Genomic DNA, 25,677 nt, shown 5'->3' with positions numbered 1-25,677 from the left:
GACAAGCCAAAATACTTGAAATAGCAAAATCTCTACACCAAAAAAATGCTTAGTCAAGACTTAGATTAAATGATACCCCTGCAAAAGAATCAGCATGCTGGCAATTAAATGGCTTTCTACTTGAAAAGTTAATTTGTACTCTCATGCAATTAAATGTAAAACCATTAATATTAATATTCTCTAATAATATTTATGATGATAAAATTTTAAATCACCCACTGCCAAACAGTTTTCAAACAAACCAAGACAAAAAATGCTCTGGTTAACCACAGGTAGCCCAGCAAGTTTTCCAAACTAATTAAAACAAATGTGATTTAAGAGATGGAGATTGACGAGCAAGCAAGGGTATTTTTTTAAAATAATTGAAATATCTGAATGTTTAATTTTTAAAACTGCTTCTAGTTGACTTAAATGAATTACTGCTGTGAAACCCAGCCCTACGAAGGCCTGATGAACAAAAGCTCAGGGCCAGAATTTCACTTGCTGGAAATGAATTCAGCACAGATTTTTCAAAGCTTTCCTCAACGAGCAATGGGGTTAGAAATACTTTTCCCACCCAACATCTGCAATTCACAGCCAGGTTTTTCCAGGATGTCTGTGTCTTTCTGACCTTTCTACAAAATGATGTGTGTCAGCTGTGGGTGTTTCCTTTTGTTGTTGTACATTCACACAGCAACACCTGAAGGTGCCAGGGTCAGAGACTGCCCAAAGACTTTGGTTTTAACACTCATCATTTTGGGGTACTCTTTGCAAAGAGATCTGCATGTGTTTGAAATTCTTCCTGTACCAGACTTTCCCCTTTCATACATTCTATATCTGCTGCACACAACCAAGCTGTGATTCCTTTTCTTCTGAACCTCCTTTTGTGACATTTTAAATTTTCCATTCCTTTTTGTTCCCATCTCACTTTTGCAAATCAGTCATGTATTTGAAGAGAAAAATCTGGACTACACAGGTACTGCCACACTGCATCTTTTTGTCTCCTTCCATCATTATTAAAGAGATGGAAAACAAAAAGCCTTGATAGTAACCAGCAAACACTGCCATTTGTGTGCACAGCTGGGAGCACATTTAAAGCAGTGCTGAAGGGGCTCATTGCCACCAAGCTCATGCAGAGATGTGGCCAAGTGTCACTCGGGGCATCCAGAAGGGACACTGGTCTGGGACGGCTGCACAGGGCATGAGTGGAAGGACAAGGAGCTTTATGTCTCTTCCATAATCCCCACACAAACACTGCCATTGCAAAAAGCCATAATGCACATGCAAAATACACAAATTAAGGCTGTGAGGAATAACTGAGTCATCTGCTGCAGAAGATGCCTGTTTACATATGATGGAGGCTTTTCTGAAGGGCTCGTTTGATTTTGAGTCCCCTCCATGCATGTTAAAAAGCTTTTGTTCCTCTTCTGAGCATCCCCAGTGAGCTTTGTGGTGCAAAGCAGGTTCTCTGCACACCCCAGCACCCCTGCCCAGTGCAAAGTGGTGGCTGAGCAGGCAGGAGCCCTCCCTGGAGGGGTGGCAGTGCCCAGCTCCCTCCTGGCACTGCACAGTCACTGAGTGAGTCACTGAGGCTCCAGCAAAAGAGCACCAGGACAAATCATACCCACAACAGCACATCAGCAGTGCTGACATTCTCATCAAACAAACTTGTGAAAGTATAAAACACATTTCTAGGTGTGCTGTCAGAACTCCACCTACACAGGATCACCAGAGCTGCTCACCAGCACATCTCCCCATTGCCAGGAGTGGTGAGTGTTCATCAGCAGCTGTGCCAAAATCCTCTGTGAGGGGCAAGAATTGAGCTGGAAGATGAACAGGGCACAGGGATTGAAGCAAAACAAATAGATGGAGAGCACTGGAGGCTGCAGCTGACAAAGACTGGCTCAGCACTGCAACAGCTGAAAGCCCATGAGAAGGAGCCACCAAGCCACAGTCAACAGAAAATACAACTTATTAAGTAACCCAATCATAAACATTAATCTAATATATGGCCAGTGACATTAAAATTATCAAGGGAGCTTTTCTACACTGTATTCAGGTTGTTTTACAACTCCCATCAATATACTTTAGATGATTTCTGGGGATTTGGAACAATTCAGTCAGTGAGTCTGACTTTGGGAAAGCTGTAACAATCTCAGCAGTCCTGTCACCCCGTCAGGACAAATAACAATTTGCACTGATTTAATGCACCAGAGCAGTTGAAGTCTGCACACAGCAGCTGCTTATTTTGTTACATGATTTGGATAAAACATGGAGACCTTTCCACTGAACTTGTTGAAGTTTCACCAGGGTGTGTTTTCACAGCCCCTGCTTTGAAAGTCAGTGGCAAGTTTGTAAGTTGTACTTGTGAGCTGGACAGGGCTTAGAGTTTCTTCTACTCTGCTCTCAAATGCAGCATTGCACTTCTGGACTTTGACCTTTCATGGGTACTGTGCAAAATTCTGTTTTCATATGTTATAGAAACAACTCAAATATTTATAAATAACCACTACACTGCCTCAGATGCTAATGCAGTTACACTGACAGGATTATCACTGCTCCTTCTACTACTAATACTGGAATACTGAAGATGCTGATGTGATTATCTTTTCATGAAGCCAATCTTACTACTGAGACAGTCTTAATAATCAGGAATGGCTGATAAGAACCTGGGAGTGTAATTGTTATTTTAATGGTTGGACTTGATGATCCTAGAGGTCTTTTCCAACCTTAATGAGTGTGTGATTCTAAGAATTTTACCACATACAGACTGGCTGAAAACAAAACCTGAGCTCCTGAGGGGCTGTCAGTGAATACAGCAACAAATTGAAATGTGGGGCAACACATTAATTTTCTGACTAAAGACAGAGCAGAACACTGTACAGCCAAAATTAGCAGCAAGCAAACTACACTGACCTAAATTTATCCTCAACTGTATCTCTGGAAGGCACCCAGCTTGTTACAGACCTACAATTCCCTAAGGACAGCTTGTCAAAAGGGATTTGGGGGGATCAGGGAGGGCTGCACTACACACAGAGAAGGCTGAGGATAAGGCTGTACTATAAAAAAATTTGCAAAATTATTCCCCCTATTCAATCACAAGCATCTTGTCTTGAACAAAAGCATAATCAGGCCAAATGAAATCTGGATATTTATTATTTGCTACCCCTACTGAGCAGCACAAGGAAATCAAACAGGTGGCACAGTAAGGAGCACGACCTGGTGTCTACACCAGCCTCCAGTTAAAATGTTGCTCCAGCAGTGATGATCAAAAGTGACCAGCTTAAAAATGTGTCAGTTTGGACCCAAAAACCACAGGCAAGTCATTGCAATTATTCCTTCCAGCAGCAACACCACTGATTTGTTGTCTCCTCAAAGCTTTTAAGAGCTATTGCATTTTGCAAGACATAGAGACCAACCTCTACTCAAATCAGACTTTAAAAATTAAGATCCTACCCTCCCATTTTTTTTCCCTAAAGGTAATTATCTTGCATAAAAGTGAAAGATCTTCAATATTTTTAGGGGGCTGAAAGGTTTTAAAGAGAACATACTTGAAAGTAAATGTATTTTGATTTTTTTCCTGAACATTTCAGGATTTTGCTTTGGAATTCCAGCATCCAGATTATTTCACCAATGCTTTTTCTTATTGTGGGCATTTTGTCATTCCATGACATGCAGAGATGGTGCATAATTTAACACAGCTGAGGGGTTAATTCAGAGAAAATGCATTGTTACAAATATATTTTACTCACTGCAACATTACATCCTCTTCTAAAGACCAAAACATCCTCTGCATTCACACAGCCCAAAGCTCCACAACACTGTCAGCACACACTGACTCTACTTAGACATGTGGGTTTTCTCTTGATAGAAAAGATGATGCTGAATTATCAAGAGATAGTTTGATTTATGGGAAACATGTTTCCTCTGCTTTTTAGGTTCTTGCCAAACTGCTGAGGATGATTAATAATTCCTTTCCCTCTGTCAAGAGAGTGCATATTTTAAAGCATCACATCATTGCTTTAAATATGTGGCACCAGTGTCCCACTCAACAGCCTTGAACAGTTTTTTAAAGATATTTAGTTCTTAAAACTGAAAGTTGTATGGGCAGCAATATGAAGAATTACATATAATATTTCTCCCCCAAATATCCAGTCATACAAAGTAATTGAAATTCTTCCCATTTTCAAGGTACTGGATTTTATTCCTATTAACCAACACTTGTGGCACTGCTGATTTTAGAGTATTTTCAGTGTAAAAAAAAAACAAAAAAGAAGTTCTGGTTCTTGCAGCTGGGCTTCACTTTTTCCATGAAATTCAACATCTGCAGAACTTCTGAACAATCTAAGCAGATTTGACCATTTATGGTGGTAAAAGAGCACTTTCCATGATTTCAGGTTTCTCAAGAAAGATGTACTTGAGCAGCAACAGCTCCCAGGTCCATGTGCTTTGTTTGACTGCTAAAAGGAGTGACTCCTCAAACCCAGCAGTGTTTGTTCAAAGCCTGGGTTTGCTTATTAAAAAAAAAAAAAAACGAAAAAGAAAGAAAAAGGAGAAAGGTTTGATTCCATGTGACTATCACAGAATTCACAGCCAGGAGCTTGAGCAAAAAATTTGACTCAGAAGAGTTTTTCCTTAAAAAGGAAATGATTAAACAATTCAAGTATTCATTACAAACCAAGTTCAGTTTCTTTTCAGGTCATCTGTGTTTTCAAGAGCTGCTTCTGCAACTGGGCCTCTTCCTCCTCAAGGCTCTCATGTCTCAAACACAGGAGTCTGGGATGGGCAAGAAAGGCCACCACAGAGAGGTAGACAAGGAATAGCAGCTTCCCCAGTGTGACTGAGGTGAAGCAAATCTGTCACCATACAGAAAGTGGCAACCCCAAGCATTTTTGTGTTCTTTGCATTGTGTGAAGTTAACCTTCAGTCCATCATTGCCTATAATGCTCAAAAAACCAATTAGCAAGGCTGGAAGTGAATGGACTCTGGTTGGAGTGGGCCATCAGCAAAACCAGGCTACAGTTGCCAGAGCTGCTGCCAAGGACTAAAGGGTTGCATCCACCACCAGGATAACACCTCAGGCTGCAGCATCACACACAAAGCAAAGCAAAGGCCACACTGCTATAAACTCCCATGTTGCAGCCCTGCAGTGAAGGTCAGAGCTGTTCGAACCAGGACTCAGCAGGGAGTCCTTGCCTGCCCTCTCCCGTCATTTCATGTGTCCTCATTAAGTCAGCAGCACAAAAGTAAAGGGACCAGGACATGTACAAATCTGATCAAGACAAAAACTCACATAGGACTTAAAGTTAAGTACCTTTTTCATATTGTAAAACTTTCTTGTTTGATAAAAAGAGGAAAAAGGTTGCTTTTCTGGTTCTTTATCCCTATTACATAACATTGGTGAACGGAGCATTTACCCTACTGTCAGAGAATCACAGAATAGGTTGCGTTGGAAAGGACCTAAAAGACCATTTCTTTCCATGGGCAGGGACACTTTCCACCTGCCCAGGTTGCTCCACGCCCCATCCAACCTGGCCTTGGACACTCCCAGGGGTGGGGCAGCCACAGCTTCTCTGGGCACCTGTGCCAGGGCCTGCCCACCCTCACAGGGAAGGATTTCTTCCTAATATCCCATCTAACCCTGCCCTCTGTCAGTGCCTTGATTTTTCATTTTTATTTTTAATATATAATGCTGGGAAAGTCTCCAAGACTTTGGACTAAATAAAGAACTTACCTTGGCTCCCCTGCTTGGCAGGCTTTTGCTTCTGATACAACACAGATCAGAGAGGTGTTTTTTGGCTCTCCTACCTACGATAAGATTATTCTCCAACATATGTTTCCATCAGTCAGGAAAGCTCCCTGTTCTTGTCACATAACCTCAGGAAGTTGGGAAGTGCCTCAGGTAACAGAATGGCATCTTTTTGCACAGACTTTCATATCATAAACAATCCTCTTTGATACCATCACAGCGAGCAGCTGAGCATAAGGGAAGGAAGCTGATGAGTGTCCTTTGTTTATTGTGCCCATTAGAGCAAAACAGGCACAAAGGACTTGCCTTCCCCAATAAAGTCCTACCCCACTGCTTCTCCTGGGCTGGTTTACAAGGGTCAATTCACTGCATGCAACCCCTATGGCTGCAGTGAGATCACTGTTTCCCAAATTTACCACAAGTACTGAAGCTTCCACCAGTGCTCTGAACCCCCACAAAGGCAATTTCTGCTCCAGGCTCAGGTATCTACTGTTGTCTAGATTGAATTTCCCTTTGCAAAGATCTTCACAAAAGAATTTCACTTTCCCCCCTCCTTTCCTCTCTCATTCTTGGCTGCTGGAGAATTGGCACAGAAAGTCCTAGGAGATCCTCTGCTTTCAGGTGCAGCAACATGGTGAGTTCAGAAAGCAGCATCTGCCACTGTCCTGGGTATGATGTCCCCAGGAGCTGAGACTCAGGAAACCCCCAGGACACCACTCCTGGCCCAGGTGAGGGCTGCAAACATCAGCCTAAACTCTTCTGAAAGCATGAACATCTGCTTTGGTTCCCCGGGGAGTATTGAGCTATTTTTAAAATCTAAGGACAGACAGATGTAAGGACAAAGCACACAAACATCAACCACACTGATTTCATCTGCTCAGTTTGAGGAGGAAAGAGAGAAAATGAAATGGTTTCCAGGGAAGCCAGTCCCACTGCCAGAGCTGTACCAGGAGACACCAAGTGGGATGGAGGCATCACACCCTGACAGGAAAAGCCACTTGTTTTTCTTTCTGTCCCTTGTGTGCAAACTGTAAGTAGGGAATGAGGTCACCCCTTTCTGGGCCTATTTCTCCCCAGTTTCCTGGTCCTTCCTTGGGGCACAGTTCAGTCTTGCAGGAAATGTTTTCCCAGAGACATTGCCCTGCCCCACAGTGCAGCTGGTCCAGTTGAAACCATCTTTGCACCTATCAGGCAGAAATGGGCCTGGGTTTCCTCAAATCCAAGTAGAAATTCAGGAGGAGCCCAGACTTGCTCTTCCAGCACCAATCCTGCTCTTCCTGGAGATCCTCAGAGGTCTTTATAGGAAAAGAGGGCAAAAGCAAGACTCCATGCCCATGGCTAGGAACTAGATGACCTTTAAAGGTCCTTTCCAACCCAAACCATTCTATGATTCTGTATTTCTACAATTAAAAAAAAAACAAAAACAAAAACAAAACTAAAAACAAACCCACCCCAAGACTGTGAATACCAGCTGCAAATAGTGTGTCAAGTCCTGCTTTAAACTCACAGCAGAGCTGTACTAAAAATAGCAATACAACAGGAGGAAGCAGTGCAGCACTGGTGGTGATAGAAACAGCAATGTCAGGAGGGTGAACACAGGAAAGAATAAGAATTAGCCAGAATAATTATCTACCTTACTCAGAACAATATGGGCTAAATATAGAAATCCATTGCCCAAAAGGCTCCTCCTCCCACAGCCACGTTAAAAGATGTTAAAAAAAACAACAACAAAACCACAGAAAATTAAACTGCAGAGAGAAAAGTATCATTTTTCTTAGATATAGTGGCATTTTTCTGGTTTGCCTTTAATTACATGTCCCATTCATTTTCTTAAGTGAGGGACCTGACCAGGATCTGGGGCTGGGCATCTCCTGCATGCTTGGTCAGAAGGTCCAGCAGCACAAGTGGGATTATTTGCTCACATTATGCAGCAAGACTGAACAAACACTGTGAAGATCAGAGGAAAAACCCAAATCACCACCTTCAGGTCCTGTTCCTTCCAGCTGATTGCTACATCCCTCACACACAGCCAGGGGGAAGGAGGGAAGCACTCTGGGTGCCACACTCAGCAGCAACTCACAATGCTGCATCCCTCACACACAGCCAGGGGAAAGGAGGGAAGCACTCTGGGTGCCACACTCAGCAGCAGCTCACAAAGGAGGAAAGGCACCCAAGTTTGCCACCAAACACTGCAGTTCTGGGCAACACACACAGCACTGGTTTGGGGTTTGGGTTGTACTAAATCCCTCTTCAGAAGTGAAAAGTATAGCTATAAAGGTTGGGTTAACTGCTCATTTTAAAAATCATGTTGTTTTGGAATTGTACCAATTGGTGGTTGCACAGGCATTAGGATGTCTCAAAGATGAGTGGTGATTCTAAAACAAATAGAAAGCCCCAAAACAAGTACTTAAATTAATTAAGTTAAATATTGGAAAAAGAGTGAGGAAGTTTAGCACAAGTAAATTGGACAAGGTGAGCATAAAGGACGACAATTGGAGGGAATCTTGTTGATTCCTTTGCCAGATGTAGATAATGACTATACAACAACTTTGCTACCCTTAAACTTGTATTTTTTGCATATATAATTACTTTGCCTTTTATTCTTCACCCATTCAATTATTTGACACCAGATCACTTCCATTCTTTCCTTATTTTTTCTTGAAGACCCAAACCACAGCCCAGCATGAATTCCTTGGTCTGAAAGTTCAGATTCTGACAGAGAAAATCAAAGATGTACTCACGACCAGAGAGAGTTTCTTCCTTGGGTGATGACTCCAGTGAACTTGGTGAGCCTTCGAGCATCTACCTCAATCCATTGGTAGGGGTCATTTCTTCCTGCACACCAAGCACCATCATAAAAATCATTTTCGTTAACACCTGCCTGAAAAGAAGGCAAAGCTGTCTATAAATCAGAACTAAGGAACTGAAGGCCTTTCATGGGAAAAAGAAAGGAACACAAGAAGTCATCATTCATCTCACTTGCTCCTTTGGCACCAGTTTAAGGCCCTTGAGAGCATTACCATGAAAATATTTCTTTACTCAAAGCAGGGAGGGAAACTCTGCAAAGTCTCTTTAAAAACTAAGAACCCTTACACATAAATTTAAGGTAGAAAGCACAAACAGATCTTCAGTCTGTTCACCTGTCTGTGCTTGTGGCCTGGTAGAACCTCTATCGAGAACAAATTATCCATGTGGTCTTCAGAGTTTCAAGAGTCCTAAATGCCAGCTCCAACCCATGTAAAGAGTATTCAGGAATTAGACAATCTCCTTTCCCCTGGAAGCAGCAAAGGAGAGTGCAGGGCTCATGGAAACAGTACTTCCCACTCATTTTCAGTACCAGAGCTATTCATTTTCATCACTAGGGTGGCAAAGGTTAAAAATTTAGGAATGCCCTGATGTACTCCAACTATATCCCAATTTATGTTGGCAACCCTCCCACAAACAGCCTTCTCAGCATTTTCAAAGAAATAGCTGAAGGTATTTTGGGTAAGATGTATTCCAAATAAGTCTGAAATATCCTTTAATGAAACATGGAATCTGAGGGCTTCTGAGATTTATTTTTTTCTTGAAGCCCAGGAACTGTTTGGCACCAACCTGGATACTGCCATAAAGAGCACAGAAGCTTTGCCATATGGTCCTCTGAGGCTACATGTATTTTTATGATTTTTCAGCTGTGGTTTATGTGGATGTATCATTGTCATCCATGCAATTCCAAGAATGAGTATCATTAAATATTTCCCAATGGAAATAAAGAGTTTTACAGACTGTTTCTACACAAATGGGCATTGGGTGGGTCTCACTCAGAGAGGATGCTGTTGTTAATCCCTTTTTCCAATGCTGCAAAACAAAGACATGGATTTAATTCCTAAAACTTCTCATTTTCTCAGGTATTCAATTCTGAGATAGGGCAGCTTAAAATTATTTGGTTTCCTATACCTACCAAAATTAAATTAAGCCACCTACTTCTATGCATTAGGTCTGATAGTTTGAAGCAAATTTTGTATAAAATTCAAAGATAGAGAGAAAAATTCTATTAACAATGGAAGATGAATTCTTCAAGGAGATCTGAACAACAGGAAAACATGAGAATACAAATATGAGCACTGACCTGAGTTATAACCCTTTTCAAGAAAAGTTTTCAATGCATTCTAAAATAAGATGGAATTTGAAGTAGCCTGAGGCTTTAAAACCAATGCTTGCCAGGAAGTGTTAAGATCTACAGAGCACCTTGAACCAGCATCCTGCTAATCCCTTTCCCACTAGTGAAATTCCACCAGTTACTGCAGGTCAAGTACCCACATCTCTCATTGCTTCAGCTGGGAACCTTGTCCTTGGTCACTCTCAGGGTATTTCCCATGGGGTGTGATGCTCATCAGGGAAGCAAAAGAAAGAAAAGGGTGCTTAGTGGGGAAAAACAAACTAAATCACATACTCCAGTCTCCGTGGTTTCAACTGGATGTAAGTAAAATTAAGTTGGATATCAGATGTGGGTAGTCTTAATTATCCACAGCTTAAAATACTATGGCCTTGAGGGAGGGAGGGAGGGAGGGAGGGAGGGAGGGAGGGAAGGAAGGAAGGAAGGAAGGAAGGAAGGAAGGAAGGAAGGAAGGAAGGAAGGAAGGAAGGAGAGGAGAGGAGAGGAGAGGAGAGGAGAGGAGAGGAGAGGAGAGGAGAGGGAAGGAGTGAGCAAAGGAAGGAGGGAGGAAGGAAACAATAAATCATGCTGCTACTTTTTCCTACTCTCTTATTTTCTGACATCAGCTTCTCTGAAGCTAAAAAACAAGTTTTGACTAGGTAAAAAGAAGCAGGTGTGTGTGTATGATTAGCATAGAGTATCACTATTCTATCAGATTATACACATCAAGATACCTTTCCTCAATAAGATGTTTACTTCAATAAAAAAAAATCTATATTGAATTACTGGAAAGAATAGATTCAGGTTATGACATGGATAACTTAAATTATCTTTATAAGTAGCAGGCTGAGGGAGCTAATGAAAACTGGAAGCAAGGGCTGGGTCTGAGGCAAACCCTTTTTTCCTTCGCTAAATTTTCAAGAATAACTCAAAGTCTAACCCAGTTTTTATTTCACTGGCAGCCAAATGCAAAAATATTTCTCAATATATAGTGTCTCATGAAAAAATACCTTTTGGATAGAGGAAAAGAGACTTTTTCTGTCACTCAGGAATAAGTTATCTAGCAGCATGAAAGTTGAAAATTGTAATTCAGCTAAGCCAAATCAACTGTTATTACGTACCCAGAAGCTGTGATGAAGGTTACAATTCCTTTACAAATAATGACTTTGTATTTTAATTAATGTTTCTCTTCCAAATGGTATCTGTTCAAGACAGAATAAACATTTGCTCACATTATCACTGTTCTAAAAGCCTTATTCTATAATGAGGAGAAAGATATTCCTGCCAAAATGTATTCAAATGAAGAAAGAAATACCAGGCTTCTGCCACAAGTCAGCTGGAGAAGCAGTAAAAATATACCAAATATCAAACCACCTCTGCTTAGATTCTTCTCCATTCCCAGCAGGATGATCACAAACATTATTTTACCACAGGAAGTTTGGGAGGGGGGATAAAAGAGCATTACTCATCCCAGGTATTTATAGCAACCACTGCCAGTAGGGAAGAACTGAAGCACACAGGCTGAAAGGAGATCTTCAATAATTTTGTCTTTTACTTGTGTGTTGATAATGGAGCTTTTCAAAATGAACTGGTGAAACAACTGGAAAGACAATCATGGATGGTATCATGATATGGGTTGGGTTGGAAGGGGATCTTAAAGATCATCTCATCCCACCCCCTGCCATGGGCAGGGACACCTCCCACCAGCCCAAGTTGCTCCAAGCCCTGTCCAACCTGGCCTTGGACACTTCCAGGGATGGGGCAGCCACAGCTCCTCTGGGCACCTGTGCCAGGGCCTGCCCACCCTCCCAGGGAAGAATTTCTCCCTAATATCCCATCTAACCCTGCCCTCTGTCAGTGGCAAGCCATTCCCCCTTGTCCTGTCCCTCCTAGCCCTTTTCCCAAGTCCCAGTCCAGCTCTTTTGGAGCCTCTTTAGGCACTGGAAGGTGCAATAAGGTCTCCCTCAGACATGTACGTATGTGTTTACATGCACACAATTGCATTACATGATTAATCTTCAGTGTTGTTTGGTTTTCTCCAACCAGGAAAATGAGGAAGGGAAAGAAACATAGTCTGACTAATTGTTTCAGGTTTTAATCACTTTTAATTATTGTACTAGTGACAAATACTAATTACTTTCATCCCTGAAGGCAGAGCTCCTCCATTAATATTATTTTATGCCAGTATTTTTCCTGATGATGTTAAATTAATATTGGTTGTATCACTACTGCAGTTGCAGGCTAGACCACCAAAATATGGGGCTCTACTAACACTGCTCCTTCCCTCAAGAAATCCCAGCTTAATCACCACATTCCTACAGGACTGGGAGCAAAATCAGGTCCCACACAGTGCAAGGGCACAAGAGAAGCAGATCCTAAAAGGTCTTATCCAGTTCTGCTAAGCTTTATTCTTTGGAATAAAGCACACATGGACTGATTCATTTCATGTGCTCCAAATGATCCAAACAAAATAATCCCAAATGAAACTCTCAGAAGGCTTTGAAAAACTTCATTATTCTGCAAATTCCCTGTGAATTGAGGTAGTGCCAGTTACCTGGGGAGAGCCCTGAGCTTCTCAGCTGACTCCTCATCAGATGATAAGGTTGAGCAGAGAGAGGATTTTGTCTTACTTGGGGGAGGATCACAAGGGTCACATGAACATTGTGAGAGGACTGTGTTGAAATCCAGATCACTGAACAAGGGCAACAGCCCATAAAATTGCTCCCCACCATGCACACAGCATAGCATGTCCATAGGATTTCAGTAGAACACAAGGCTCTAGGAGTCTCTCCAACCTGGACCAAGTGTTTTTCTTCATCAACAACATGAAAACACTGCAAGCTCAATACCAGTGCCTTCTGCCTTTTCCCAGCATGCTGCAACCTCTTCTGAGCAGCAAACAGAAAACCCCAGGGACCTCATTACCCATTTGACACATCAGTCCCCTGTGGTACCCGTTCTTGGTTAGAAGCAAATACCCTCTAAATATGACTGAAATTCAGGAGCCTTCATGCAAAGGAAAATCAGGCACAGAAACCCAAGTGACAGGGATCTGCAAATTCTAAGTGACTTGGAAAAGTTTGAGTGCTATTCATTTCTAACTGATGCCAAAGAAAACTGTATCTAAAGAAAAATAGAGGCAAATCTATACTTCTAACACTGCCAGCCACAGCAGTAACCCTAAATGGGCAAGTGTTTAGGGAATTCCTGTACAGGTAAGTTTTCAGTAGGAGTAAAAGCTTTGGATCACCCTTGGTCTAATCCAAGCCCTGGAAGATTTCACTTCACTTCTGCTTGCTTCCCTTTGGCTTCTGATGGAGACCCTGGACTACACCGGGAGGAAACATCACGCATAGGTAAGACTGTTACACCCCTCTATTTATTTTAACACAGCATAAATGGTGATGACAGGACTAGATAAACTCCTGGCTTAAACCAGTATGGACAACCTTGTGTTTAAATAAATTGAACTTTAACAGGAGAGTGGAATAAGCAACCACAACCAAGACAGAACTCAGAGGTTTACACCACAGCACTTGGTCTGATGCCACTGTATAAACAAAACTGTAAGAGAATAACTAAGCGTTGCTTTAGAATCCCTCTGAATATCATCTGCACGTCATTTTTGTGTTCATGAGGGTTTTATTCCTAGCAGAAAATATCAAGTTAAGAAGCAAACTACCTCACTGAGATCTCAAAAGACATTAAGATGAAGGCTGCAGGTGAGATCTCACATTGCACACAGCCCACTGTACCTGCACATTGGCTTGGGAAGGAAAAGCCCCTTCCCATCTCTGTGCTGACCTCCTGCCACACTGTCCAGCTGGCTTTCCCACTCAGGCAGCTACACAGCAAAGTGGTTTACTGAGCTTTCTGACCAACTTTAATACATTAAAAAATGGATAAAAATTAGGAGAGAGAGACAGGGATTTTCCCCAGGTGGCCAAGAAGGCCAGTGGGATCCCGTCCTGTATCAAAAATAGCGTGGCCAGCAGGACCAGGGCAGTGACCCTTCCCCTGGACTCTGTGTTGGTGAGGCCACACCTTGAGTACTGTGTTCAGTTCTGGGCCCCTCAGTTCAGAAAGGATATTGAGGTGCTGGAGCGAGTCCAGAGAAGAGCAATAAGGCTGGTGAAGGGACTGGAGCACAAGCCCTATGGGGAGAGGCTGAGGGAGCTGGGGTTGTTTAGCCTGTAGAAGAGGAGGCTCAGAGGTGACCTCATCACTGTCTTAAACTACCTGAAGGGAAGTTCTGGCCAGGTGGGGGCTGGTCTCTTCTCCCAGGCACTCAGCAATAGGACAAGGGGGCACGATGGGCTCAAGCTCTGCCAGGGGAAATTGAAGTTGGATATCAGAAAAAATTTTTTTACAGAGAGAGTGCTCAGGCATTGGAATGGGCTGCCCAGAGAGGTGGTGGATTCACCACCCCTAGAGATTTTCAAACGCAGATTGGATGTGGCATGAGTGCCATGATCTGGTAAATGGACTAGAGTTGGACCAAGGGTTGGACTCGATGATCTTGGAGGTCTTTTCCAACCCAATCGATTCTATGATTCTATGATTCTATGAAGCTCACAGAGTTGTTTATGCAGAGGCACAGTGGGATTTTAGCCATGAGGGGTCCCTCTTCCAGCAGCTGCCCACCCCACACTGCAGTGGGCACCATGTGGGATGGCACTGCTGATTAGAGCTCATCCCTCCTAGTCCCAGTCTTAGCTCCCTAACTAGCAAATCCCTACAGCTGGAGGGGAAAAAAATCAAATGGAAGTTCTAATAATAAAGATAACAAATAAATTAAATAAACTTTAGATTTTTCCCTGTTGGCTTGGTGCTAATATCCTGGTTTTAAATGCTGTACTTTATTATGCAACGTAACATTTTTAGACTGGAAATACTGTATTTCAAATAACAGCACTAATAAAGTGGAAAAGTGAAACACAAGAAATAGAGAAATGGAATTTGCTTCTGCAAGGCACCTAACCACATTTTGAATATGAAATATAAGAAGCTGAACAACATTGTATATGCTGGACATTTTGGAACTGAAGCATTTTTGGGGAGCATAATCTCTGCCTCTGAAAAACTGCCTTAGGGAAAGGACTTCACTTGAAACCACACTTTTCAATTAAAGACTGTCATTAACTACAGGCAAAAAGACAACCTGCTGTGTGATCGTCCTTGCAGGCTGATAGTTAAGGCAGCTGGGATGGTTTCCCCCAGCTGGGAAAGGAGCTGCCTCCACCTTTGCACATCAAGTTTGGAGATTTTTCTAACTCGCCCACGAATCTAAAGGTTATCCATCAACCTTCCTCACTCCTCTAATTCCAGTGTTTCCCCTTCATTTGAATTACATGAGCTGACAAAGTAGTCAGAACCGATAACTATCCACTGGTTCTCTTGATACAACAGAAGGACCTGAAGCCATTCTGGCACTCAGGAGAGAAAAGGATGTTACCTGAATGTTGAGCCTTCCCCTGTGGGCCCCCAGGCCGTAGCGCTTGGCTGTGGAGGCGTGGAGCTGGAAGTCAGTAATTTTTAATGTCTCCAGACCAAGTGGAGGGCAATCTACAAAACAAAAGAGTGATTAAATTTTAATTAAACAGGAAAAAAAAAACAACTAAACAACCAACACAAACAAACAAGTGTTCTGAGTTGGTGGATCTCAGCAGTGCCAAGCTGGACGGGATCCTCACTGGGATAAAGGAGCACAGCAGTGTGAGGGCAGTGAGAAATGGCAGCTCTCAGAAAACCCAAGAGACAACATAATTCCACCCCACTCTGAGGGTCTCAGAGAGTTATTGCTGCTTGCTCTGTGCTTCAATTTTTCATGGATAAGCTCAGTATTTCCTCCCAAGTGCTTTTCAGTACAAAACCCCAGTAAAATGCCCTTTTATTTTCCGTTTTGGAATTTACTTTTTCAACTCTTGCTTTGATTTTTTTTCCCTTCCCTGTACTCATTCCAAGCTACTGTATGAAGTTATGTTTCTAATTAAAATCTGTTCTGGAAACTTCAATCACAGTCCCTCCTGTTGCACAACAGCATCTATTACAGAGGTCTGGGAGGCCAGAGAGCTGAGCTCTGCAGAGGAAGTGGATAAGCACAAAGAGAGCAATTTTTAAATGAAGGGACATCTCTCTAAGCCCCAAATTCTGCAAGCCCTCAAAGAAAGAAAAGCAGATGCCATACATCCCACATATATATTTTTAACCAATCACCAAAATGTCACGAGGGTATCATAGTTGACAGAATCATTATTTTGGAAAAGACCTCTGAGATCCACAAGTCCAACCATTGCCCCAGCTGTGCCAAGGCCACCACTAACCATGTCCCCAAGTGGCACATCCACATGGTTTTTAAATCCCTCCAGGGATTGGGATTCCACCTCTGCCCTGGGCAGCTGTGCCAGGGCTGGAGAATGTACCTGGGAATCTCATCCTGGCTGTGCTCAACTTTCAGGTGCAGTTTTGCACCATTATGCACAAACTGGCAAGCCACATGAGATTTCCCGTGCTCCCCTTTAGATCACAACAAATTAAAATCCCTCAGGAAAAGTATTATGTGCTGTCAGTTCACGCTGTTGTTGCTTTGTTCATCCTCACGGAAGTTGTCGTACAAATCCAGGGTCAAATGTCTCCATTAGAGGCTGTAAAGACAAATACTAAAAAATAATGTATTTTCTAGAGTACCAACAGTGATGTTAGCATTACATAAGAGACAAAATGTAGACAGTTCCTCTTTCCAAAGAGCTTTCGATTTAATCATCCAAAACCGAAGAGAGACAGGATGCATAAGGAAAGCCAGAGGAAGGAATAGCTGGGAGGATTTTGGTTTCATTGGCTGATTGTTTTAATTGCATTTCCTTATAGAGTGTTTCATCTTTCATCATCCTCTGACTAGAAGAAGGCTCAGGCTCTGACAGATCTCTACTGGGAGTAAATTGCACAGCTGGGAAATGCCTGTCTCTCTTTAACAAATTCAGTCCTGAAGACAGGTTTGGCAATTAATCTCATGGTGCAATCCTGAGGATGTTTCTGCACTTGGGTTTATTTTCCTTTGTGAACAGTTGACATCCAAAAGTTACCCAGAACTCCCCATGCCAGGTCTGAGCTGCAAAGAAAAGCAAACTGCTTTTACACACTCAGTTCATTAAATATCATTTAATTCCAAGCTTATGCTGCACCTAACAAAGCTAAGGGGCAATCTGCAGGTACTGCTGGGAGTTAGAAAATAAACTTTAGTGTTTCACGGCTGCTACCAAAGTGCAGCAAAGGTTTATGGAGCTGCCCCAGGTGCAGTCAACACATCCCTGCTCTGCAGGATGCACAGGCATGGGATGTCCAGGCCCTGTCCACCACTGCTCTCTGCTGTGCAGGGTCCTATTTTCAGGAGTCCTGTAGGAAAGGCATTGTTTGGAGCCTGGCAGGTGCCTGGCAGACCTGGCTGAGGCTCCTGCACTGTCATGCACCTGCCAGTGGATGTACAAGAAGCAGGTTTGGTTTTATTTAGATTGAAATGCTATTAATTTCCTACAAACCTGCAATATTCTTGGGCTGCCCATGGGTTTAGACTGCACGATGGGTATTTACAGGCTGAAGAAAATTCCCTGGTGTTTTTGGTGTTTAATGTCTCTGTTTTGAGAGAAATTGAAGCCCAATAATAGACCCAAAAATGTTCATATGGGTCTCAGATAAAGGTGCTTCACTGCTCTTTATTTTTCAAGGATGACTTACTTGTGTTGTCTGTGAGTGCATCAGATTAACAGGCCAATATTATGGGATGCTCAATTTAGCAGGAGTTATCAAGAGAAACAAGATGAGGCTGAATGAGCAGGCAGGGGCTCTACAGGCAGGGCAGATACCTCTGGGGACAGCTCTGCAATGGGTTGTTCACAACCCACTGTCCTTTCCCAATATGCTCAAGCCTTACAATATTTCATGTAAAATCTTTAAGATCCAGGTATTCAGGAGTATCCAGGAATTTATTTTTGACTGTTATCCACATAAATTAGTGAGAAAATGCCTAACTTGCTTTCTTGGGAGGTGAACTAAACTTTAAGCTGTGACTTCACTAACTAACCAAATCACATAATGATTAATTTTCTTTTACCTCAGCAAGAACAAAACTGAATACTGTGCTCCAATAACTGACTGAAAATCAAGGAAAATAATTTCTTCCGCAGTTCATTCCTCTTTCTCCAGTGATTATCCCAAACTGGGAGCAGAGCAACAGGATTCTTCCTACAAGACCACTGACCTTTAGTTTTTTCCATCTGTGCAGCTCTGCACAGGGATGATGTTCTTGGAGTCCTCAAGCCTGTTGTTTGCAGCAGCTTTGATGGATGGAATTTGTGCAGTTTTCCACAAGAACCACCTTTGATTTTGCTTTTAAATAAAATAATATCTTCTAATTATAGCCATAATATTTGAATATGAACACTTTAAGAATATTAATGTTTTCCACATGCACATGAATTCCAGCATCAATAAAGGGTTGAAAAGAGGAGCATTTAGATAAAAAAAAAATCTGTAATGTAAACAAATTTTGTAGTGTGGCCTCTTCAGTTTAACTTCAATTTACTTATTATAATAAAACAAAATCCACCTAAAGTTGGCATTTCACTGCTGAAAAAGAAAAAAGTCCTGAGTCATACTGTGAATTTAATTTCAGATAAATTGTTTTGTTGGGGTGTGTGTCCCCTGCTTCTTAAAGCTACTGGAGATAACCAGGACAGCCTTGTTTTGAAAAACATATGGGAAAAGAAGCTGATTTATGGCATTCATAAAGTCTGTGCTTTTTAAAGCTTTGCCTTAATATATTTTATTTAACTTGCAAAACTTTCCATATAAGAGTGCAAATTGCCACCCAATCAATAAGACTGTATTAATGTTTTTGTGTTCTCATTCTAGTTTGAAAAAAAACCTTGGGGAAGCTACAGAAACTGGAGAGCAAGAATAATCAGAGCAGTTCAGCCCTTATGGATTCAACTGGAAATCACCAAATTATTTGGTTGTTTAACTGGCTTAAAAAGTAATCGTCAGAAAACCTGTGAAATTCAACTGTGGCCTTGAGAGGCATTGAAATACACATCCTATGAATGTAACAACTCACTAACAAAATGGACCAAGAGCATTTAGAGGCAGAAAAACAAGCATTAAACTTGCAGGTGCAGGGAAGAGGCTGAGTTAGGGGCATTTCTCTCTTCCTGGCCCATATCCAACCATGATTCTGTGTGTGATTTGCAACCATGGATAGATATACACTTCAGAAACAAGACATTTTAATAACATGTCTGGATCAAATTAATTAATTCCAAGAAATAAAAAGAAACAGGGCTTGGATTCAGGCTTGATAACATTTGTATCTTGCAATGTGTTCTTGTGAGGTTTCCATTTTTAAGCAGCTTTCCTAACAGAGATGCTAAAGGGCCATATCTCAGTGTCTGTGATTTTCAATTATGCTTCTCCCAGTCACCCAGCTGGTGGCACCTGAGGGCAGAAAGGCACTTCTGGTGCATCCTCACTGTGAACCATCACCTCCCCCTACAAATGAGCAGCAGGAAACACTTCGGAATTACTTCAGTCACAACCTCCTCTCCTGAAATCCGAATTTCCCCCTGGTAATTTAGGCTGGCCCCTGGTGAGAGCACTACCTGAAGGTGCTGCTGAGCTCCCCCTCAAGCCAGTGTCAGCTCAACCTGCAATCTCAGCATGTGGGAGGATATTTGGAATCAGTTTCATCCTTGTCATGGCTGTGCCCTACTGATGCAGCCTCTTCCACTGAACCTCTGGGCAAAAAAAGCACCTTCTGCAGAGCCAGTTTGCTGGTCTGGAGCTGCTCTGTATGACCCCAGTGTGTCATCAGGCATCCTTAGAAACATGTGAGTTCCACAGGTAGAAGGTATACGGATGAGCAGGGCAAGGAAGACACTTGTCTTCATCTCTATTGCCTAAATTATTCATTTATTTTATTCTCTTTTAGCCTAAATAAAGGTTGGCAGATAAGCCCAGACTGCCTTTATAGCTCTTGTATCTAATAAAGATGCATTTAGGCAATCAGCCTGTCCTTTCCTTTTGGAGGCAAAGCAGACAAACGATTGTTTTATTTAAAGAGTGTTTTCCATCAATTTAGGAGTACATTCAGTTTTTCAAATGGAAAGAAAGGGAGAAGCATCATATTTCCTCTTCACTTTTAATTTAAGAGCCATACCTATAATCCTGTTCAATTCCTGCAAGTCTGTGCTTGTCTAACTCCTCATGCACTGTGATGCTCAGATCTAGAAATGGAGAAGAATCAGCCTTGTCCAGTCTGACAGTCCTCAATGTTTGGAGGTTGAATGTACCCTGACTACTTACATTTACAGTTTTAAATGTGTTTTAGCTCCAAGAGCTTTGTCATTTTTAAACACATAAGAATCCTCCTGCACTTCAAAAGAGGGGAGAAAGGATGTTACACTACAGAGACACAGAATTTTAGAGAAGGCAAGAGGAGTTGGAGGCAGTGCTGATGGTGAAGTTTCTCTATGCAAAGTTTTAGTGCCAGGATTTTTTATTGTTGGTATCTGTAATTTTGCATTTGGGGCTTGAATTTGCACCACCAAGACAACAGAAGGACATCACAATGACAGACAGAAAAACCTCATCGCCCTTCCAGTGTAACTGATTTCTTTAAGTTGTGCATTTTCCATCAAAAAAAATGCACTGCCAGGATGATTTTCAGAAAGTCCCGTTATCACTGCAGTGAGCAGCAACAATACACACTGAAGTGCCTTTAAAAATGATGCTGTTCAGTTTAAATGGTTAACCCCATGCTGCACATCTTGGCCTTGGTGTGGCAGGAGCTGGACCAAGTCCAGAGGGTGACAGGGGCCAGCAGGTACCTACAGCAGTGGAGGTGATTCGTCCCTGTTGGAAGGGAAGCAGGGATGGTGACAGCATGACACTCTCTAGGATGCCATTTCTAACTCTAGAAGCAACAAATCACTGTAATTAATACCATGTTTCCCCCTCTGTAAACCCATTTGACTTCCAGACTTGGGTATAGACTCATCCCTTGCTCTCTGCAGACTTAAAACACACTTTGCAGTCAGGTATCTCATGGCAAAATCCTATCCCATAGTTAGGGTTTGATTCCTTGTTTCTTCTGGCTCATCCCCAGGCAGATACAGAATTTAGGTCTTCTTTAGGCAAAACATTTCAACATGTAGTTAAAAAAGAAGATACAAAACTGTGAAGCTCCTGCTGTAGATAAATTAAGCACAAAACTAAAAATATGTTTTATGACAATGAAGACTTTAATGCTCATTATATTCCTACTATTCTTAGGTCTTTATGGCCTTGCACAAAAATTCTTAATGAGGGCAATATAATAAATTTTGCCTTAACAGCTAAATTTAGAATTTTTCCTACAAAAAGTCTGGTCGATAATTCATCTTCCAACAGCAGAAACTTTTAATGGAAACTCTGGCAGTCTAATTCCTGTGGGTAAAGGAATACTCAAGTCACAGGTATGCAAAGTACTTTAATACTGCAATGAACCTGCAAGGTCAAATGACAATAAAAGCACATTTCTGCTGGCCTTCAACTTGATGAAAATCATTTTTGCTTGGTTTTCTCTGATGCACAGCCTTTGTGGGGGCTGATTTAAACAGAAAAAGGTTCTCTGTTGTCTAAAGTTTATATTTACAGTCTTGGCAAATTTGGGGGGGTGAATGTGGTCTAGCTAAATTTTGCTTTTGATGATGTGATTGTGGAAGTGTGAAATTTCCACAGATGTTCATGAGTCACAGTCTATACTTGTCATGGTCCAACTTTTCCCTGGAAACAAGACCACGGATTTCAGTCTGAGCAGTTTTCTGACTTCATTCCTGCCCAAAATGTTGCTAACAATGACATACAAGTTCCTTTTGCAGCCTGAATTCAAGCCACCAGCCCCCATGCACCACAGAATATTTGCAGGAGCATCTTGAGGCAGGAGAAGGTTCCTCAAACACACACATTTTGCTTTTATTTGCCTTTCTTTGCTTTTTGTGAAAAACCCACTCCCAGAGCTCTAAGAGAACAAAGGGAGCAACGTGCACTTCCAACAACTCCCCTGCACAGAAGTCAAAATACTAAATTATAGTCCCAGATCTAAAATCAAATAAAGAATTAAGGAGATGCCAAAATTTCCTACCCTAAAACCACAATAATTATTGGCTAAATATTTTTCTAGGTCAAGCCACAAACACTGCATGGAGGTTTAAGGCATCAGGGACTTCTCTCAGAAGGGAAGAGCAACATTTATCAGAGCACTGCAACATATGATTGCTGTTGAAGATTTTAAACAAAAAAAGGGCAAAACCACTTTTAGTTAGAAGCCAAACTTTTAGTTAAAGCTTTTAGTTAGAGGTCTGACCCAAAGCTTCCTTGAATCAGAAAGGCCACTTTCAAGGTCTGTAGGGGAGAGCAAAGCCTGAGTGAGGCTTCCACAAGTGTTGCATTTGATAGCTCAGAGCTGATTTTGATGATCAGATAAAGCCTCTTCTTTGCAACCATCTTCTCAAGAGCCCTCTGGGCCAAGGAGCTGTGTTTTGTCAGCTTCTCAGCCTTTGGAAAGGGAGGTGCTTTCTAATCCCAAATTGCTTGGTGGGCATTCTGATAGGAGTCTCACCAGAATCATGGAATGGTTTGGGTTGGAAAGGACCTTAAAGCTCATCTCATTCCACCCCTGCCATGGGCAGGGACACCTTCCACTAGCCCAGGTTGCTCCAAGCCCTGTCCAACCTGGCCTTGGACACTTCCAGGGATGAGGCAGCCACAGCTTCTCTGCCCAACCTCTGCCAGTGGCTCATCACCCTCACAGGGATGAATTTTTTTTCAATACTCAATCTAAACCTGCCCTCTGTTAATTTAAAGCTTCTAAAGCCAGATATTTGCTGCATTATCCTTTCATGTGTCTCTCAGTACTCATGTTTCAGAAACTGAACCTGCTCTTTGGGAGAGGAGGGGGTTACAGGGTGGGTACAAACTGCTCCTGCCTCAGGGCACAAGGCCAATCCTGGGCAGGGAAAGTGCCCACTGGAGTCAGGTGCAGTGGACAAGAGTGACAGTCCTGAAACAGCTTCAAGGTCACCAGAGTTCTGTCCTCCCCATGTCTGATGTCAGGGACACACAGGTCCACCCCATGGTGCAAAGACACTGAACACTTCCACCCTTTATGCCACCAAACACTGTGGACCAGCTGAAAGGACTGGGCACAAAAGTTGCTTAAAATGTTGCAGGGCACAGATTCTATGCAAGGATAAAAAGTGTCTCCTGTCCTTCTTCCAAGGCTGATGGAAAATTCAGCAACCAAAGGCAAATAAAGAATAAATTAAGAATTATCTTGATCCTTTAAGTCAGGTCTGACATGAAACCAAACATTTCTGAGATTCAGAAGGCAGAGTTTTTCATTTTCTTTCATTACTTTTCATACTTTTGCTCTCTCACAAAAGTTTGTGGCTGGCTCTAGAAGCAACAAAACATTTAGCAGGAAGAGCTTCTATTATTCCTGGCACAACTAGGAGGAGGAATTTCCAGAGAGCCTCTTCCCTGGGAGTTTTCTGGCCAAGCCTTCAGACTTGAGGCTCATCTAAACCCCAGACACCACATACATTCCCTGAGCTGCCTAAAGCTGCCACTGCACAGCCTGACAAGGAGATGGGATTTGTGACAGGGACAATGCAGGAGTCTGTGAGCATCCCACATGCACAAAGGCAGCCTGTGGCTCTGCTTCTCATTGCCTGTGGTCCTTCTACTCCGGAGGAAGAAGCAACCACACCCTCACCTGCCTGCAGACTGCAGCCTGCTCCAGGTGGAGAGGAGGGTAGGCATGGAAACACTGTCCATGCCTAGTCCATGTCTCAAACTGGTTTCATCTCTCTTTCCCAAGGTCTCTTTAGGAGAAGAGAAAGGCAAGTGCAAGCAGGAAGCCCAGGAGTTCTGCCTCACTGCCCATGGGAACATCACCTTGCTGGTGATCACCATCTCTCTGGGTGGGAATCACATTGCAAACCTGGTCATGGTGTCCAGGCCCATCCCTGGAAGTGTCCAAGGCCAGGTTGAACAGGGCTTGGAGCAACCTGGGATAGTGAAAGGTGTCCCTGCCCACGGCAGGGGATGTAACAAGATGGTCTTTAAGGTCCCTTCCAAACCAAACCATTCCATGATTCCGTGACTTTGTGAAATGATGGGAGGACAAGCTGCATCCAGTGCTGACCATCAGCACATAAAGGTATTAAGTATCACTCCAGACATAGCCCAAGAGTTGTTTCCACTTGCTCATGGCACAAGGTACCTTCTCACACCTGAAAAATCTTTCACTTTCTCCACAGAGGAATATGTGTATTTAGTCACTCTAAAGAAGACATTATTATCTTTAATAGCAAAAAACAAATCCAGCCTGAAAAATATCATATCAATTCTTAACTTTTCATTATGAGCTTTGACTAAAGCTGAATTCTGTGCTATTCACTTAAAAATGTCTCCTCTGATGTTTTTCTGAAGCACAGGGAGAAGACTTTCTGTAATTCCAGCTAAAGCCACAAAACTGAGCACAGCCATCAAAAATGACAACCATCCTCTTTTCTCTAGAGCCAAACAGATTCAGCCAAACAATAGAGAAAAGAACTGAGACAGACCACTCACACAATGGCTGGGTATAGGACTAAAATTACCATTAAAAACACATCTTCATGGCAGAAATAGCTTAAAATGTCAAATCACTGAGGTGTGCTGCAAGACTAAAGGTTTCACACTGAACATTAATTGTAACCATTAAAAATAAACACTGAAACTTGGAATACCCTTAAAAAATACAAACCCAAGACTGAAAATAGCTGCAATCTTAAGATACAACCCCAGCTCAATAAATGAGATGTCTTAGAAATGCTGGTTTAACCATGTTAGCAATTCTATTTATTTTACCAAAAATAGTATGAACACAAAAATAAAGTTGTATGAATGTAAAACTGGTGGAATTATTGACCTCCCCCTCTGTGAAAGCTGGAGTAGGAACTTTATGCAGCAGTAAACATATCCATAGTTGGTATAGCACATTGACTAGGCAGATGTACAGAGTGACATGAAATTCCTAAACCACAAATAAACTGGAAAATAATCAAAACTTCTGGCCCTGGAAATGGGCATTTCCCAAGAATTTGAGGACTTTGCAGCACAGCCACGCTTTTGGAGCAAAAGATGGATCCCAGGTGACCCAAGTGGGAGGACACAGGAAAGGGGGTGTAGATGCTGCACCCCGAGCATCAGAACTGCACACCTGGGGCTTTAGGAGACCTAAGGGGCAAACACACATGGACAGCTTCAGCAGTTCTCTAAAAACACCTAATTTCACTAAAATAGATGGCACTGCTATGGTATCACCCAGTTTCTCACCTCCTGAGCACACACATGAAGCCCACACACATTGAGCAGGAAAAACTTGAGGAACTGTAAAGTTCTCCTCAGCAGTGATGAGCCATTAAATTTTATCCCACTACTACACTTCCTTCCACTCACAATTCTGCATTTACACTTTAGAAAGACTGAAATCAGCCACATCACACTCAATACCACTCAAAGTTACTCAGACTTTAATCAAGTTAAGCTCCAGCATAGACCAAACTATATATTTTTACTCCTCAACAAGGTGGAAAAAGTGCTGAAAATGATACTGAAAGAGATACTTCACCTTCCTCTGATGAGGCAGCCCAAAGACTAACACAAGTAAATCACTGAGGGAGATACAATCACTTGGCTCTTCAGTTTTAGGTTTCATAGCAGGCTGTTTTTTACAGTT

The 25,677-nt window shown here is 42.3% G+C and overlaps 1 protein-coding gene across 1 annotated transcript in view; it reads right to left on the bottom strand.

Moving 5' to 3' along the window:
• Positions 1-25,677, bottom strand: part of CPXM2 (carboxypeptidase X, M14 family member 2) — a 76,753-nt gene that overhangs the window by 37,986 nt on the left and 13,090 nt on the right. Inside the window, exons 2-3 of the mRNA XM_071563334.1 lie at positions 15,319-15,428; positions 8,470-8,609 (exon numbers count right to left, since the gene is read on the bottom strand). Of these exons, the coding sequence (XP_071419435.1) occupies positions 8,470-8,609; positions 15,319-15,428 (250 nt within the window). The remainder of the gene's footprint in view (positions 1-8,469; positions 8,610-15,318; positions 15,429-25,677) is intronic.

This window comes from Pithys albifrons, chromosome 9 (genome assembly GCF_047495875.1).
Source record: "Pithys albifrons albifrons isolate INPA30051 chromosome 9, PitAlb_v1, whole genome shotgun sequence".
Classification (NCBI taxonomy): domain Eukaryota; kingdom Metazoa; phylum Chordata; class Aves; order Passeriformes; family Thamnophilidae; genus Pithys; species Pithys albifrons.
The sequence above is the reverse complement of the archived record's forward strand: the minus strand, read 5'-3'. Positions and strand labels throughout refer to the sequence as shown.